Consider the following 19882-nt stretch of genomic DNA (forward strand, 5'->3'; position numbering starts at 1 on the left):
AATGTACCTAACAAATATACATAAAATACTTGATCCAACAGCAGCAGAATACACTTTTTTCTCAGGTGTACATGGAAGATTCTTAGCAAATTTTAAAAGATTGAAATCATATCAAGTATCTTTAAATCACAACAGTGTGAAACTAGAAATCAATTAACAGAAGGAAATCTGGAAAAATCACAAATATGTGGATGTAAAACAGCACTCCTAAATAACCAATGGGCCAAAAATCTCAAATAAATAACCTAAATTTACATATCAGGGAACTAGAAAAAGAACAAACTTAAGCCCAAAGTTAGCAGAAGGAAGGAATTAACAAAGATTATAACAGAAATAAGACCAAAAAACAATAGGAAAAATCAACAAAACTAAGAACAAGGTTTGTTTGTTTCTTTCTTTGTTTGGAAAAGATAAGCTCAACACTTTTAGCTAGACTGAGAAAATAATTTATAATATAAAATGAAAGAAGATAGAGTGCAACTGATAACCACAGAAATACAAAGGATTATGAACAATTATAAACCAACAAATTGGATTAGTAAAGAGATTCAATCGTTAACCAACAATTACTCATCAAAGAGAAGTCTAGGAAAAGATGGCTTCACTAGTGAATTCTACCAAATATGTAAAGGATTAAAGCTAATCTTTCTCAAATTCTTCCCAAAAAAATAAAAAAAGAACACTTCCAAACTTTTTTACAATGCCAACATTAGCCTAATACTAAAGCCAGATAAAGAGAATACAAGAGAAGTAAACAACAATCCAATATCCTTGATGAATGTAGATGCAAAAATTCTTAACATAATATTAGCAAACTGAACTGAACAGATTAAAAGGATCATACACCATGATCACATGGGATTTATCCCTGGGATTCAAGGATGCTTCAGTACACACAAGTAAATAAATGTGATATACCACATTAATAGAATGAAAGATTAAAATTACATGATCCTCTCAATAGATGCAGAAAAAGTATGTGGCAAAATACAATATTCTTTTATGATAAAAACTCTCAACTAGATATAGAAGGAATGTACCTCAACATAATAGTAATATGACAAGCCCACAGCTAACATTATACCCAAGGGTAAAAAGTTGAAACCTTTTCCTTTACTATCACGAACAGGACAAGGGTGCCCATTTTCATCACTGCTATTCAACAAAGTACTGGAAGTCCTCATTAAGCAATTAGACAATAAAAAGCAATAAAAGACATCCAAATCAGAATGGAAGAAGTAGGGGTGCTTCGGTGGCTTTGTCATTTCAGCTTCTGACTCTTGATTTTAGCTCAGGTCATGACCTCGTGGTTCGTGAGATTGAGCCCCACATCTGGCTTTGCACTGACATCAATGTGGAGCCTGCTTGGGAGTCCCTCTCTCCTTCTCTCTCTCTCTTTCTGCCCCTCCCCCACTCACGCTCTCTCTCAAAATAAACATTTTAAAAAAAGGAAGTAAAATTGCTTCTGGTTGCAGATGATATGATTTTATATTTTTTTTTTTAATTTTTTTTTTTCAACGTTTATTTATTTTTGGGACAGAGAGAGACAGAGCATGAACGGGGGAGGGGCAGAGAGAGAGGGAGACACAGAATCGGAAACAGGCTCCAGGCTCTGAGCCATCAGCCCAGAGCGTGACGCGGGGCTCGAACTCACGGACCGCAAGATCGTGACCTGGCTGAAGTCGGACGCTTAACCGACTGCGCCACCCAGGCGCCCCAATATGATTTTATATATTAAAAAATGCTTATGACTTCATCAAAAAACTGTTGGTATTAATCAAATTCAGTAAAGTTTTGGGATACAAAATCAATATATAAACCTTAGTTGCATTCTGTACACTAACAGTGAAATACTTGAAAAAGAAATAAAGAGAAGAGTCCCTTTCACAATAGCATCAAAAATAAGAAAATACTTAGGAATAAATTTAACCAGAAGCTATAAGATCTGTTACTGAAAACTACAAGACTTTGATGAAAGAAAATGACAGAAACACAAATGGAAAGATACTCCATGTTCATTGATCAGAATTAATATGGTTAAATATCCATCTATAGTTTCAGTTCAATCCTTATCGAAATTCCAAGAGTATTTTTCACGGAAATAGAAAATCACAGTTCTAAAATTTATATGGAACCACAAAAGACCCTAAATAACCAAAGCAAGACTGTGAAAGAAGAGCAAAGCTGAAGGCTTCACATTTCCTGATTTCAGACTATATTACAAAGCTGTAATAATCAAAACAGCATGGTACTGGCATAAAAATAGGCAAATAGACAAATGGAACCAAATCAAGAGCCTAGAAACAAACTTTTGCATATATGGCCAACTTATATTTGACAAAAGAGCCAACTATACTCAATGGGGAATGGTGTCTTCAATAAGAGGTGCTGGGAAAACCGAGCAACCACATGTAGAAGAATGAAATTGGACCCCTACCTAAAACCATTCACAAAAATTAGCTCAAAATGGACTAAAGACTTCAACCTAACACCTGAGACTATAAAACCCCTAGAGGAAAACAGGGAAAAAGCTCCCTGACATTGGTTTTGGCAGTGATATTTTGGATTTGACACCAAAAGCAAAGGCATAGGTAAATAAGTGGGACTACATCAAACTAAGAAGCTTCTACACAGCAATGGAAACCGTCAACAAAATGAAAAGGCAACTTAGTTAATCGAGAAAATATTTGCAAGTCATGTATATGATGAGCTTAATATTTAAAATATATGAAGAACTCCCGCAACTCAATTAAAAAAAAAACTGATTAAAAAATGCACAGAGGCACTGAAGAGCCATTTATACAGACATGCAAATAACCAATGGGTACATGAAAAGATGCTCAGTGTCACTGATCATTAGGAAAGTGCAAATCAAAATCGCAATGAGTCATCACCTCATACTTGTTAGAATGGCTGTTATAAAAAGTCAAGAGATAACAAGTGTTAGCAAGGATCTGATAAAAAGGGAACCCTTGTGCACTGTTGGTGTGTATGTAAATTGGTGCAGACACTATGGCAAAACAGTGTGGAAGTTTCTTAAAGTCTTAAAAATAGAACTACCATATGGACTAGCAATATCACTTCCAGGTACATATCCAATGGAAAAGAAAACAGGATCTCGAAGAGATACCTGCACTCCCATGTTTATTGCAGCATTATTCATAATAGCCAAGACATGGAAATAACCTAAGTGTCCGTTAATGGATGACTGGATAAAGAAGATGTGGTATATTTAGGTTTCCCATACTATCACTTTGCTTTTGTGAAAGACCTCCACTAGTTACCTGTTTTTGCTAACCAGAAGAAGTACCAAGAAGATTGTTGGTTTTATGAAATGGTTTTGTGACCATTTATGAAATTGTCATTGCTTTCTTACTTTATGCCAGTTCAGCTTAAGAAAGGTTTCATAGTCGGGGGGGTGCCTGGGTGGCTCAGTCGGTTAAGCATCTGACTTCACCTCAGGTCATGATCTTATGGTTTGTGAGAGTTCCAGCCCCACATCGGGCTCTGTGCTGACAGCTCAGAGCCTGGAACCTGCTTCAGATTCTGTGTCTCCCTCTTTCTCTGCCCCTCCCCCATATGTTATCTTCTCTCTCTCTCTCTCTCTCTCTCTCTCTCTCTCTCTCTCTCTCTCTGTCTCTCAAAAGTAAATGTTAAAAATTTTTTTTTAAAAACTCAAAGTTTTCACTGGAATCCTCTGTTTTTAGATAGTGGGAGAAACCTGTATATACAATGGAATATTATTCAATTATTAGAAAGGACATCCTTCCATTTGCAACAACACAGATGGACCTTGAGGGCATTACACTAAGAGAAACAAGTCAGGGAAAACCAAGTACTGTATGATATCACTTACATGTAGATTCTAAAAAAGCTGAACTCATAGAAACATAATAGAATGGTGATTACCAGCGGTAGAAGGGTGGTGTGAAATAGGGAGCTACTGTTCAAAGGGTACAGACTTCCAGTTATAAGATAAATAATTTCTGGGGATCTAATTTATATCATGGTGTTTTAGTTAACAGTACTGTACTGTATACCTGAAAGTTGGGAAGAGAATGGATCCTAAATGTTCTTACCACAAAAAAGAAATGGTAATTACGTGACATGATGGATGTGTTAGCTAATGCTTAAGGTGGTAATCATCTTGCAGTATATAAGTGCATCAAATCAATACCTTGTACTCCTTAAACATGTATGTTGCATGTGGTATGTCAGATATACCTGAGTCAGTATAGCTGAGAAAAAAGGTTAAAGGTATTTAATATCAAGTGAAAGATGTCTTTGTCATTTTAAACTGAGAAATGGAATTATCAAGGAAGATAACTTATAAAAAGCAAAAAAATAAATCGAAAATCAATAAATTATAATGAAGTTTCTATGTGTCAAGAACTATAAAGAATCTGAGATCTGTAAAGGACTTACAAGCACATAAGGTAACCTGTAACCTAGCATACATTTATTGATGCATAGGGGTCCCTCATTTGCAGTACATGTCCCATTTTGTAATGGACATGGGCATGCATGCTATTTACTCCAAAGGGAATCTTTACCAAGGCTGTGAGCAAATCTGCTCTTTGCTCCTGAGGAAGACGTATCTCTGTCTTCCTAGGCTATTCTCAATACAAACATCCTTGAAAAGATAGTCTGTAACAAGGACAGTCAATGTTTCTGCTCACAAGACTTAGAAATGTAAGAGACCCTGAAGAATTGTCTTTCAACAGTGTTTTTGGAGAACTTATTTTCACCAGTTTATTTCCTCAACAGTTTCACTGATCTTTATTGCTAGTGCTTCCAAAGATGCCTCTTGTGTTAGAGTGCTTCCCATTATACCATCAGAGATGCCATATTTAATGTGTATTGTAGCTTGTGCCTAGAATTGTTAAGTCCAGTGTTGAGATCAACATATGCCATTTACAGGTTTGGAGAGCCATGTTGTGTGCTTTGTACTTTGTCCCAGCATTGCAGACTTGTATTCTGCCCTGAACAAGCTCTTGTTAGGGCTGCTGAAGTAAGGCAGAATAACAGTTGATCTGGCATTCTTTCAGGGACAACTTGAATAAATCTTTACTTCTGTCCTACTAAATAAATACCTTGAGTTGACAGATAAAATACAGAGTACCTGATTAAATTTTAATTTAGGTAAGCAATGAATAACTTTTAGTATGCAGTGTTTGGGAAATACTTACACTAAAAAAATTGTGTATTTCAATGTCCTGTTTTGTAGAATTGCCAGATATAGCAAATAAAAATATAGGATGCCTAGTTACATCTGAATTTTGGGTAAGCAACAAATAATTTTTCAATTTAAGTATGTCTGGTGCAACCCTATCAAATAGGATACCAAAGCGGATTTAACCTTGTTTTATATATTTTTGGATTAATGAAGTATGTCTTATGGAGGTGCAGAAAATGGGAAAGAATTCCTTGGTCAAGAAGAAAATAATTTTGAGCTTAGTAATCTTGTGTGGAAGCAGAACATGTGGTAAACATGGCTTTACTCAATATGCACTGATATTTATGATCCTAACCTAAAGCAAAGAAATCCAAGTTGATGTAATGTTTTTGCTGTTTGATTACTTAATATTCTTTGCTATTACTCATTTAAACTCTTCATTTAACGAGCCTTTCCTTAGACTGTAAAATGAAAATAATTTGCTTTATAAGCCTTCGTAAAATAGTATTTCAAAGTATACAATTGTCAGAATTAGGGAAGTTTTAAGAATTTTCATTGATCTCTGTATATTCCTCTGAATTTGTTAAAGTTTATTTATTTTGGGAGAGAGGGAGAGAGCGTGCATACACATGTGAGCAAGCGTGAACAGGGGAGGATCAGAGAGAGAGAGGGAGAGAGAGAAGCCCAAGCAGGCTCCACTTTGGGCTCTCCACTGTAGAGCCCAAAGCAGGGCTTGATCTCCGGAACCATGAGGTCATGACTTGAGCTGAAATCAAGAGTTGGGCACTTAACCAACTTGAGCCACCCAGGCGCCCCTCCTGTCAATTTTAGTGTGAACCTAAAACTGCTCTAAAAAAGTAGTCTTTAAAATAATATTTTTTAAAGAAATCTTCATTGGACATCCTCATATGCAAATTTCTGTGCCCTGTTTGGCATCTATGTTTTATTCAGAGTTGTGCCCACCTTTGCTCCCATAACCCTATTTTCTTTGAGTAACATCTCTTCTACCTTGTAGTTGCATATTTAGTGATTCTCCCATAACCAATGACTAGAAGCCAAAGGATTCATCTTAAAATTGGAGAGAGAAAGAGCTATTTTTTCTTTCTGGTTAGATAGAATACATTGTTTTGCTCTTAGAAATGTAAAGTTTGGGTTTTTTTTTTTTTTTTTCTCCATAGAATGTTCAGGACCATAATAATTTATTCATGTATTTTTACTTAACAAAGTATGTATAACAATTATTATCTTCCAGACATGAGTTGCCTTACAAATGTTAACTAATTTAATCAAAATGCCATAAAGTAAATACTTTATGATACTCATTTTACAAAAGAATTTAGAAAAATGAAATAACTTGGCCAAAGTCACACAGCTTGTACATGATAGAGAGGAGATGCAAACCCTTGCAGTAGATGCAGATCTGATATTTTTATGTTTCATCTGTTTCGCATGCGTTTTTAAAATATCAAAAATGAGGTAAATTAAGACTTCAAACAAAATAGTCCAGACTTGTAACTTTGGAATACCATTCATTCTGATGCTGGTGTGCTATGCTATTCATATTTTAAAAATAAAAAGAAACACAGTCTCAAACATAATTTTCAGTGATCACTTTCTAATGCAAAATATGATTTTGTATTTTTTTCCCAGTTGATGTAAAGAGAAAGTGCCACTTGCATTTATTCCCTGGGATTATAAAAAATCCTGTGGAACACTAAACATACCACAGATGATATAATAGCTAGAAAATCAAAGCATCATTTATTGACAGCACCACAAAAAAAGAATAGTCAAAAGCATAGGTTATATGTAATATAATGGCTATAGGTAACTCTTGTCTGAGACTGAATTTTTGAAGAGATGGGTTTAGATTAGTTTAGTTTTCTTTTTTTACATAAAATTTACATAACCATGTCACATGTACAATTTAGTAGCATTTAATACATTCACAATATTGTACAGCCATCACCTCTGCCTGATTACAATACAGTTTAAACACCCCAAAAGGAAACCCCATACCCATTAAACAGTCCCTCCGCATTTCCTCCTCCCCCCGTTCTCTAGTGAACACTAGTCTGATTTATTCATTCTGGATGTTTCATATAAAGGTAATCGTGCAATATATGACTTTTGTGTTTGGTTTCTTTCGCTTCATTCATTCATGTTGTAGCATATATCAGTCCTACATTCCCTTTTTTTTTTAATTTTATTTAAATCCAAGTTAGTTAATAGATAGTGTAATAATGGTTTCAGGAGTAGAATTTAGTGATTCATCACTTACATAAAATACCCAGTGCTCATCCCAACAAGTGCCCTCCTCAATGTCCATCCCCCAACTAACCCATCTCCCCACCTAACACCCCTCCAGCAACCCTCAGTTTGTTCTCTGTGTTTAATAGTCTCTTATGGTTTGCCTTCCTCTCTGTTTTTCTCTTATTTTCCCTTCCCTTCCCCTATGTTCATCTGTTTTGTTTCTTAAATTCCACATATGAGTGAAATCATATGATATTTATCTTTCTCTGACTGACTTATTTCACTTAGCTTAATACCTTCCAGTTCCATCCACGTTGTTGCAAATGGCAAGATTTCCTTCTTTTTGAAAAGAGTAATATTATTTCTCCGAGTAATATTCCATTGTATATGTATACTAATCTTCGTTATCCATTCATCATTCAGTAAACATTTGGGCTCTTTTCATAATTGGGCTATTGTTGATAGTGCTGCTACCTTTGCTTTCCATGTCTGGGGCTCGGCTCTTTTAAATCTTGAGTAGGGCAAGATTTGTTATTTTTATTGTGGCCAACCTACTGGGTTGCACAGTGGTATTTCATTGTGGCTTTGATTGGCATTTCACTAATGACTAATGATACTGAGTATCTTTTTGTGTGCTTGTTGGCCATTTGTATATTTGAGAAATGTGTATTCAAAGAAGTGTGTATTCAAAGTCCTTTGCCCATTTTTTAATTGGTTGCCTTTTGTTAATTGAGTTTCAGGAGTTCTTTATATATTCTGGAAACTAGACCATTATCAGACATATTATTTTCAAATATTTTCTTCTATTCATGGATTGCCTTTTTTACTCTCGTGATAGTATCTCTTTATACACAGGGCATCAGGACAGGAAAAAAAGTCCTAAACTAATTTTTTTAATAAAAGGGTCTTATAAATTAAGGCCAATATATTCAGCAGTTATTTTCATAGTAAAATTTTTAAACAATATAACTTAACCCTTTTTTTAATTGAAAGAAAGTGTTATCGTTATGAGTCCTACCAATAAAATTTTCTTGGAATTATTCATTTATTACATACAGTTGGAGAAAATCCACATAGCAAGGGAAAAATGGGTTTTTTAATTTAAATTTCCTTAATGTATATATCTGTGTTACAGTTAGATTTTCATTCCTAATATCTATGTATGTATGTCTGTGTATATATGTATGAATATATGTCTGTGTGTGTATGTATATATACATAATATATATAGTCCTCATAGAGGCTTATTAGCACAGAAACTTTACATTCAAGAGATCTAAATTTTATAAATACTAATACAAGCTTCTTGAATTATCATTGGTAACATATTTTTTAAAACCAGGCATAAAATATAATCTCTGCCTCTTCTGTTTAACCACTTAACTGGAGAAAAACATGAAAAGGAATTAATTTTATTATCTCTAATCAATATTGTCACATATGCTTTTAATGTAAGGTGAGGTTCCCCTCTCCCAAACAAAGGTATCCTGTAAAAAAAGAAAGATTTACTTTCTATTTAAGCCCTTATAAACATATTATCGAGTGCTCTCTCAACTTTATTTTGAACATAAAGTAAGAGAAAAAATTTATTGTCGTCAATATAAAAGGAAATAAAGTCAGAGATTAAGGTTGTATGAAACATGGTGGCAAGTGAAAGATAGAGTTTCTTAAATGACTTTAAAGAGCATTCCAAAACAAAATGCTCAGGGAATAGATCACTAAAGTTCTTATCACTATTTAGAGACTGTTTAGAGAAGGCATGTTAGCTTAAAACACCTTAGGCCATGACAGTGTTTTAAATGATTTTACAGGTTACCTGATAAGATCAGTAAAAAAGGGAGTCAAAGATATGTACACATATTAGTCATTATTGCTGGGATTGAACTTTACACTGGCAAGTGTTGAATATCAGTTTAAAAAAACTTTGTAAAGATTTTCTAAAAACCAACACAAAATATTGTTATAGTGATCACAAATTTATGAAACTATGAAACTAATGAAAAAAATTAGTATTGCACAAATGACTTGGGATAAAATTTCCTATGAAGGCATTATTATACATGGATCCAAAAGGGGCTGTATCTCAAAACACTTGGACAAAAGTGAGGATTATGATTGAGTTGAACTCAGTGTTCTTGAGAACTTAAAGGTTCTAGAGAGGTAAGAGTTATATGATTTAGGAGACTCAGCAACTCATGTTTGCCATTGATTGAAGTGACAGAGGCCAGTAGACCAACTCCCAGTGTCAGTGAAACACAATAGATTGTATAAACTACACATCCAACAGATAGATGAGGATATGAGAAGAGTAGAACATGGATTTTATTGTGACAGTCTACCAAGTGTTAGAATATATGTATTACATCAAGTAGTGAGGGTTTATTTTTATTTTATTGAAGTCAAGTTTAAACCAGTGAAATGCACAAATTTCAAGTGTATGATCAAATGAGTTTTGACAAATCTGTTCACTAACACACCAGTCAATATATAGGACATTTCTGTTATTTCAGGAAATTACCTTGTGCTGCTTTTCATTTTGTTCCCACATCCCATAAGCAATCCCTCTTCTGATTTCTATAACCACAGTTTAATTTTATCTATACTTAAAGACCTATAGATTCAGTAATACAATATGTACTCTTTCTGCATCTGACTTGCTTCACCCATTTTTAGATTGATTCATGCTGTGTGTATATCAGTAGTTCATTCTTTTTTTGTTGTTGTTGCTGAGCAGTATTCAATATCTGTTGTCCTGTTATTTGTTTTCATTTTTTGGCTATTATGAATAAAGAAACTAACAATTCTTTTTGTGAACGTAGGTTTTTATTTCAGTTATGTAAATATATAGGAGTGGAATTGTGTGATCTTAGAGTAGATTTATCTTTAACTTTATGAAAACTGCTAATCATTTTTTCCAAAACAGCCATACAGTTTTAAACTCCACCATCAATATATGAGAGTTCCAGTTGCTCATATCCTTGCATTATTTGGTATTTTCAGTCTTTGATTTTAGCCACAACAATAGGTGTGAAGTAGTATTTCAGTATGGTTTTATTTTGCATTTCTCTGATGACTAATAATAATGAGATTTTTTATTTTGAATTCAGTTTTGTATAGTGTTAAATTAGGTTGTTTTTTATTGTTTACCTATTTAGGAGTATTTATATATTCTTGTTATAAGTACATTGTCAAATATATGTATTAAAATTTTTTCTTTAGTCTGGGGCTTGTATTTTCATTTTGTTGATAGTACATGTAGATGAAAATACTTGTTTAAACCCAGTCTCTTTTTTTTTTTTCTTTTGATTTTGGTGATTTTTGTGCCCTAAGAAATTTTTGCCTATCCCAAGGTCATGAAAATACTATCCTTTGTTTGCCTCTAGGTGTATTAGAAATACATCTTTTACATTAAAGTCCATTGTCTGTCTTGAATTAACTTTTGAACGTGATTTAAGGTAGAGGTCAATATCCATTTTCTGTCTCTCTTTTTTTTTTTTTTAAGTAGGCTCCATGCCCCATGTGAGGCTTGAACTCAGAACGTCATGACTGAGAGGTGCATGCTCTACCAATTGATGCCCCAAGATCCATTTTTTTTTAGTTAGTCTATTCAGTTGTTCCAGCACCATTAAAAAAAATTTTATCATGGAGGTGTAGTTGACATACAGTGTTATATTAGTTTCAGGTGTACAACATAGTGACTTGACAATTCTATACATTACTCACTGCTCAACATTGATAAGTGTAGTCGCCATATGTCACCATATACTGTTATTACAATATTATTGACTACATTCCCTATGACATACTTTTCAACTCCATGTCTTAATTTATTTTATAACTGGAAGTTTGTGCCTCTTAATCCCCTTCACCTATTTAGTTCATCCCTTGAACCCCATCCTCTCTGGCCACTACCAATTCTCTGTATTGATGAGTCTGTTTATGTTTTTTTTGTTTTGTCTCTTAGATCCCACAGTAAGTGAAATCATATGGTATTTGTCTTTCTCTGACTTACTTCATGGCATAATACTCTCTAGGTCCATCCATGTTGTTGCAAGTGGCAAGGTTTCATTCTTTTTATGGCTAAGTAGTATTTCATTATATATATATATCCCACATCTTCTTTACTCATTTACCTGTGGATGGATGCTTTAATTGCTTCCATATCTTGGCTAATGTAAATAATGCTGCAATAAACATAGGGGTGAATATATATTTTTGAATTATTGCTTTCATTTTCTTTGGGTAAATTCCACTACCCAGTAGTGGTTATACTAATTTCCACAGTGGTTGTACCAACTTAAATTTCTACCATCAGTATACAGGGTTATCTTTTCTTCATATCCTCTCCAATACTTGGCTTTTAGATACTAGCTATTTGGATTGGTGTGAAGTAGTAGTTCATTGTGGTTTTCATTGGCATTTCCCTAATGATTAGTGATGTTGAGTATCTTTTCATGTGTCTCTTGGCCATCTGTATATTTTCTTTGGAAAAATGTCTGTTCAGGTCCTCTGCACATTTTTAATTGCATTATTTGGGTTTTTGTGTGTTTTAAATTGTGTAGGTTCTTTGTATTTTTGGATATTAACCCTTTATTAGATATATTATTTGCAAATATCTTCTTCGATTTAATAGGTTGCCTTTTTTGTTTCATTGATGGTTTCCTTCACTGTGCAAAAGTTTTTTAGTTTGATGTAGTCCCAAAAGTTTAATTTTGCTTTTGTTTCCCTTGCTTAAGGAGACATATCCATAAATGTGTTGCTAAGGCCAATGTCCCAAGAGATTACTGCCTGTATTTTTAGGAGTTTCACGGTTTCAGTTCTCACATTTAGGACTTTATTTTACCTTTGTGTTTGTTGTAAGCACATGGCCCAAATTTATCTTCTTGCATGTAGCTGTCCAGTTTTCCCAGCACCATTTATTAAAGAGACTGTTTTTTCCCATTGTATATTTTTGCCTCTTTTGTCATAGATTGGCAGTATAAGATTGGGTTTATTTCTGGGCTCTCTATCCTATTCTGTTGATCTGTGTGTCTATTTTCATACCAGTGCCATACAGTTTCAACTACTCTAGGTTTGTAGCATATCTTGAAATCTGGGATTGTGGTATCCGCAGGTTTGTTCTTTCTCAACATTGCTTTGGCTATTGGGGATCTGTTGTGGTTCCATACAAATTTAGGATGTTTGTTTTAGTTCTGTGGAAAAAACTGTTGCTATTTGAATAGGAATTGCATTGAATCTATCAATTGCTCTCAGTAGTATGGACGTTTTAACAATATTAATTCTTCCCATCCATGAGCATGGAATAGCTTTCCATTTGTTTGTATTTTCTTCAGTTTCTTTTATCAGTTACTATAGTTTTCAGAGTACAAGTCTTTGATCTCTTGGTTAAATTTATTCCTAGGTATTTTATCCTTCTTGGCGCAATTGTACGTTCTAACCTTATACCAAGAGGAACTAGAAAAAGAAATCCAGAGATAGTAGAAGTAGAAATAATAGAGTGAAAATAAATTGAGAGTAAAAAGTAATAGAAAAGACCAATGAAATCGAGAGCTGGTTCTTTGAAAAAATAAAATTAATAAACCTTTAGCTAGACTCATAAAGAAAAAAGGACTCAAGTAAATAAAATCAGAAATGAAACAGGAGAAATAACAACCAATACCATAGAAATACAAAGGATTATAACAGAACTATGAAAAACTATATGCCAACAAATTGGACAACCTAAAAGAAATGGGTAGATTCTTAGAATTTTCCATAACTGAATCAGGAAGAAATAGAAAATTTGAACAGATCCATCAGTAGTAATGAAATTGAATCAGTAATTAAAAAACTCCCAACAAATAAAAATCCAGGCTTCACAGGAATTCTACCACAAATCTAACACAGAGTTAATACCTATTTTTCTCCAACTATTCCAGAAAATAGAAGAATTTCCAGACTCCTTCTGTGAGGCCAGTATTACTCTGATACCAAAACCAAAGACACTATAAAGAAAGAAAACTAAAGGCCAGTATTCCTAAAGAACATACTTGCAAAAATCCTCAGCAAAATATTAGCAAACCAAATTTAACAATACACTAACAGTATCAGTCACTGCTGTCCCTGGGATTTATTCCAGGGATGCAAGAATGGTTCAATATTCGTAAGTCAATCAGTGTGATATATCACTTTAACAAGACAGAGGATAAAAACCAAATAATCTTAACAGACATAGAGAAAGCATTTAACAAAATATAACATCCATGCATGATGAAAACTCTCAACAAAGTGGGTTAGAGAGAACATACCTTAACATAATAAAGGTGACATATTAAAAAAAAACACAGCTAATATCATACTGAGTAGTGAAAAACTGAAAGCTTTTCCTCTATGATCAGGAACAAGACAAGGATATCAACTCTCCCCATTTTTTTTAAACATCATACATGAAGTCCTGGCCATAACTATCAGACAAGAAAAGGAAATAAAAGGCATTCAAAGTGGTAGTGAAGAAGTAAATCTGTCACTATTTGCCAATGACATAATAATATGTAAAGAAAACTCTAGGGTCCCCTCAGCGGCTCAGTCATTTGAGCGTCCAACTTTGGCTCAGGTCATGATCTCATGGTTTATGGGTTTGAGCCCCGCATTGGGCTCTGTGCTGACAGCTCAGAGCCTGGAGTCTGCTTCGGATTCTGTGTCTTCCTCTCTCCGTCTCTCCCTCGCTCACACTCTGTCTCTCAGAAGTGAATAGATTTAAAAAAAAAAAAAAAAAATTTTTTTTAAAGAAAACTCTAAAGACTCTACCAAAAAACCATTACAAGTAATAAATGAATTCAGTAAAATCACAGGAGACAAAAATTAATGTATAGAAATCTATTGCATCTCCATACACTAATAGCAAAATAGCAGAAAGAGAAATTAAGAAAACAATTCCATTTACAATTCTAGCACCATTATTTGAAAAGCCTTTCTGTCTGTCTGTTTGTTTGTTTGTTTGTTTGTTTGTTTGTTTGTTTGTTTTCGGGAGAGCGCAAGCAGGGGAGGGGCAGAGAGAAGGAGACAGAGGATCTGAGGCCAGCTCTGCACTGACACGCTGACAGCAGCGAGCTCAATGCGAGGCTCCAACTCAGGAACCAGAAGATCATGACCTAAGCTGAAGTCAGTCACTCAACGAGCTGAGCCACCAGGTTCCCCGAAAAGACTTTCTTTTATTGAATTGCCTTAGCATCTTTGTTGAGACTCAGTTGACTGATAAGTTGAATCTATTTCTTGGCCTTCTTTTCTGTTTCATTGATCTCTTATATATCTTTATATGAATACCACCCTAACTTGATTGTCTTGTAGTTGTACATTCTCCAATTTTGTTTTTCTTCTCTTTCAGATTGTTCTGTCTCTTTCAGATCCCTTGCATTTTTATGTAAATTTAAAATCAGCTGGTAAATTTTTATTTTAAAAAATCTTGCTCAGATTTTGGTTTACATTGTGTGCTCAAGGGTTTAATACACCGGTGTTTCATGCTATTAAAAATGTCTAGAGGCGCCTGGGTGGCTCCGACTTCAACTCAGGTCATGATCTCACAGTTTGTGGGTTCGAGCCCCACATCTGGCTCTGTGCTGGAGCCTGCTTCTAATTCTGTGTCTCCCTGTCTCTCTGCCCCTCCCCCACTCACACTCCATCTCTCTCTGTCTCTCTGTCACTCTCTCTTTCAAAAGATAAACATTAAAAATGAATGAATGAATGAATACAATGAAAATGTTTGGATGTTAGATCCTCCATTAAAGGGTTCCAAATTATATTAATTTTAATTTATTTTGTCTGCTTTTTATGGGATTGTTGTAGGTTTATGTTTTATGCTTTTAAAGCAGGGCCTTTTTGTTTCAGTATCAAGCTCTCATAACTGCCTAGTATACTTATGTACATTTATGTATATTCTGTTCTCCTTTTTCCTTTGTCTCATTTGCTTTTTTCATATGCTGTGGATTGAAAAGTAAATAACTTGGGGCACCTGGGTGGCTCAGCCAGTTAAGTGACTGACTCTTGGTTTCAGTTCAGGTCATGATATCATGGTTCATGGGTTCGAGCCCTGCATCAGGCTCTGCACTGACTGCACAGAGCCTGCTTGGGATTCATTCTCTCTCTCTCTCTCTCTCTCTCTCTCTCTCTCTCTCTCTCCCCTGCTCTCTCTCTCTCTCTCAAAATAAATCAATATTAAAAAAAAAAAAAAGAAAAGTACATAAACCAGTTAAGTTATATCTGGTAGTGACCATAAATCAGCATTGTGCATAAAGGGATCTTTAAAGTATCCTACTATGAGTACAGTCTTAAGAATTTGGGGCACCTGGGTGGCTCAGTTGGTTGAGCATCTGACGTCAGCTCAGGTCATGATCTCACGTTTCATGGGTTTGGGCCCCGCATTGGGCTCTGTGCTGACAGCTTGGAGCCTGGAGCCTGCTTTGGATTCTGTGTCTCCCTCTCTCTCTGCCCCTCCCCACTTGTGCTCTATGTGTCTCTCAAAGGTGAATAAATGTTAAAAAAAAAAAAAAAAATTAAAAAATTTTTGTTTAGTAAACATGTGTGAGGTGACTGTTTTCTTCAAAGTAACATAGGTAATATGATCTATCTGATATTTAAATCCTGCAATCCTGCATTCAAGATTCAAATATTACCTGGATAGGCATGTATAAAATTATTATCATAAATATATTATTAATGTATTATAATTATGTTAATAATACATGTTATTTATTATAAGTGCTATGATAAATACTGTGATTTTATATGCTAGTCATTTTATACAAATGCTATTTGTAATATTATACTATAATAAATTTATGTTATAAATTTATGCTGTAATAAATATTATTTAGCCATTTAAGCAGCATATTAGAGTGAACACAGATACATTAACACTTAGTTCTGTAAAACATTGATAAATACCCATTTTGAATGTTGAGAAGCTTTTTTTAACATCCTAGCTGTTTGCTAAATTTTAAATAGTTGATATTGCCAACTAAGTGAATTTTTTAAAATTAGGGTACATACACAAAATTTGTGTTACAAGCATATATACCAAAGTAGTAAATATATATTACTTATCCTAGGTTTGAATTTGTAAATTTAATATTTTTCTATGTATGTCTTTTGCCCCAAATTAAGTAGTGCTGCCATCAGGTGGCAGTCATACCTTAGTTCTAGCCACACAGTACATTGAATAGGGTAATTTATTACACATTGCCATAGCACAAAATTATGGCAGGGGAAAATTAGATAAAGAATTTTGTGTGGGTACATAGAGGGAAGGAAAGGCTTTCTCTTAATAGGGAGTCTTTGTGTAGAAGGGAAGAGATAAGTGGTTTGAAGCAAAGATCTTGAATTTCTTAAATCTTTATTTGAATCCCATATTTATCAATGAGTAGCTATGTTATCTTGGCCAAGTAATTCCCTCTTTGTCCCTGTTTCCTCACTTATTAAATGAAGACATACTCACTTCATAGGGTTTTTTATGGTTTAAATAACAGAATGAAAATGAAATGCTTAGCATGGAGCCTGGTAGGTAGAATGCTATCAAGAAATGATAGTTATTATTGTCAGATCAGAGCAGATAAAGAGAGAAGGAAAACCAACCAGCCAGTTTTGTAGGCCCAGCAACAACTGCAGGAATCCAGATGGCTTCAAGCTGCATTTCTTCACATTGTACAACCCTCAGGGGAAAACATCTCTCATAGATAGACAGGCAGGCTGAACCCTTTCTTCATCTTTCCCTTAGTGTTGGAGAGAAAGAAGAGACAATTGGACAGTATCTGAAAGTAAAAACACAAACCACATTCTTCTTACAGATGCCTCACATCCATCTCTCCTTAACTCCCTCCCTGACTTCTTCCTCTAAAGACCCAGTCTCATCTACTTACGGAAGCAAGTTTAGTAAGTCAGAAATTTAGCTGGCTAAGTGTTGATGACAAGTAAAATAGATCTCCATTTTACTTTATGTTGAAAACCAAAGAACCTTAAATCATATTCCCTTTTAGAAAAGAATCTTAGCTATAATATAATCTCAGGATGTATTGTAATTTGTCTCTCTTCCCTGTACCTTCCAAACAAAACATCTTTTCCATCTCTTTACTATTGCTTCATATTCCTCTGATAGCTGATAGAGGCTTTTCTTGAACAGTTAGAAATGAAAGGGTCTAAATACAACAATGATGAAGGAAGTATTCAGCTAGATTCGACCAACATTTACCAAGTACTTCTAAAACATACCAAGATAAATGTTTGGAGGTAACCAAGATCATCAAAACAAAAACAAAAAACAACAACAAAAAAAATGATCATCAAAACATAGTTCATACTCTAAAGAACACTACACATTGGTAGCAGAGACAATTCATGTATACTAAGTATTTTAAGGAAAAATATGATAAATGTTATAATGGCAGTTATAATAGCTTTTATTTATATACACTTATCAGACCACAAACTGCTGTCACATGTTACCTTGTTTATTCTTCACAATAACCTAAAATGTAGAACAGGGTATTAGGAGAAATTTGAAAATGAGTCATCTGAAGCTCAAAGGTGAAATGTCTTGGAGTCACAATGCCAGTAAGTTGGTGAGTTAGTTCAGCTGGCTATTGTTCAGCATATACTTGCATAATTGGCATATAGTATGGTGTAAGTGCTGGCTCATTCTTTGATTTTTTTTTTCCATGTGTTGGACACTGTTCTTGGTACAGGGATCTAATGGTGAATAAGACAAACTAAATCTTTGTCTTCGAGGAGGATAGATCATGGATCCATAATGTAAACCTAAACTTCTCACTCTACATTTTATTGTTTCTCTTATTTCATGCAGTACCAAAATACAGTACTTTAGCAACTTTGGGGAGGGAAATTAATTCTTGTATAGGGGTGGTTATAGAAGGCCTAATGGAGGGAAGTTTCTTTTTCTACCATTGATTGACCTTGTAAATCATGCCATTTTATTCATATACCCTTTTGGATTTTTTTCAGGTACGCAGATTTTCTGAAGCATTCTTCTGTTTTGAACATCCAAGAGAAGCAGCCATTGCATACCAGGAACTTCAGTGAGTAGCACAGACCCATAGTTTAAAGGATTATACCTCCTCTTGAGATCTCTGTCTCAAAGTTTTTCACACCAAATATATGGTATTTACAATAGAAGAAATTAGGAGAATTTAAAGTTCAGAAATTCCCTATTTAAACAAATTTGGTTTAATTCTATGAATAACTTTACCAAAGACCCATACCTTACATAAAGAAGCATATGCCCTATTCTCATCGCTCCCATATCAGACCTGTTATAACCTTGGTAGTCCTAAACAGCTCTGGCTCCAGCCTTCCATTTTTCCATCTTATATCTTTATATTTGCAGGTAAGAATCTCTTAACATCTGTAATATATAAATTACAGATTTTCACAAGTGGTCTGACACTGCCTTTTTTTATGAAAATGATCTACAGCTAAAATATCCAGAATAGATGCCTTTCATTTTTCCTACTGAGTATATTTAGATCTGATTTTCTTTGGCTTTAAAGAATATTTTGAGGACATTACGCTGAGTGAAGAAGTCAGACATAAAGAGTAAATATGGAACAAGCAAAAACTAAGGTGAAAAAAGTCGGAAGAGTGGTTGTCTTGTTGACTTGGGCTAGGTGTTTGACTAGAAAGACATGAGAGAACTCTCAGAGTAGATGGAAATATTCTGTATTGTGTATCCATTTGTCAAAATCATACAGCTAAGATTTGTATATTTCAAAGCGTGTGACTTATACCTCATAAAATCTATAATAATGGAGTATGGGGTGGGCAGTGAGTGCAGGTATATAGACAAGAAAAGCAAAATGTTAATTGCTGAAGTTGAGTGACAGGGTTTATTATACTATTCTATTTACTTTGATATGTTTGAAATTTTCCATAAGAAAAGGTTTTTAAAAAAGCATTTTGGGGGCGCCTGGGTGGCTCAGTCGGTTAAGTGTCCAACTTCGGCTCCGGTCACGATCTCGCGGTCCGCGAGTTCGAGCCCTGTGTCGGGCTCTGGGCTGATGGCTCAGAGCCTGGAGCCTGCTTCCGATTCTGTGTTTCCCTCTCTCTCTCTGCCCCTCCCCGTTCATGCTGTGTCTCTCTCTGTCTCAAAAATAAATAAAGGTTAAAAAAAAAAAAAATTTAAAAAAGCATTTTGTATTAAAAGTTAAACACCTTGTTTTTAATAGTTGTTAATTATATTAACAAACTTATGTTAAGTATAGCAGTAGCCGTGGAATACATTTTTTTCAATAGTATCATCAAGTTATTAGTAGGCATTTGAGCTTTTGACATTTCTCCTGTATGCTATTCTCAGCAAATCAGTAAATTTGCACATCAAGCATAGATAAAATTTTGAAATAACATTTAAAAATATAGAAGAATATAATAGAAATTAAATAGTTTATCAACAAACCATAATTTTGTAAGTCC

The 19882-nt window shown here is 34.4% G+C and overlaps 1 protein-coding gene across 13 annotated transcripts in view; it reads left to right on the forward strand.

Annotated features, from left to right (window-relative positions):
- FAM135A (family with sequence similarity 135 member A) overlaps positions 1–19882 on the forward strand; it is a 123733-nt gene that overhangs the window by 78573 nt on the left and 25278 nt on the right. For all 13 annotated transcript variants that reach the window (XM_086707183.1, XM_025925245.2, XM_086707178.1 and 10 more), the window contains one exon: positions 18419–18492. In XM_086707183.1, the coding sequence (XP_086563309.1) occupies positions 18419–18492 (74 nt within the window). The remainder of the gene's footprint in view (positions 1–18418; positions 18493–19882) is intronic.

The sequence above is a fragment of the Puma concolor genome, chromosome B2 (assembly GCF_028749965.1).
Source record: "Puma concolor isolate L17-30 chromosome B2, mPumCon1.1.hap2, whole genome shotgun sequence".
Taxonomy (NCBI): Eukaryota; Metazoa; Chordata; class Mammalia; order Carnivora; family Felidae; genus Puma; species Puma concolor.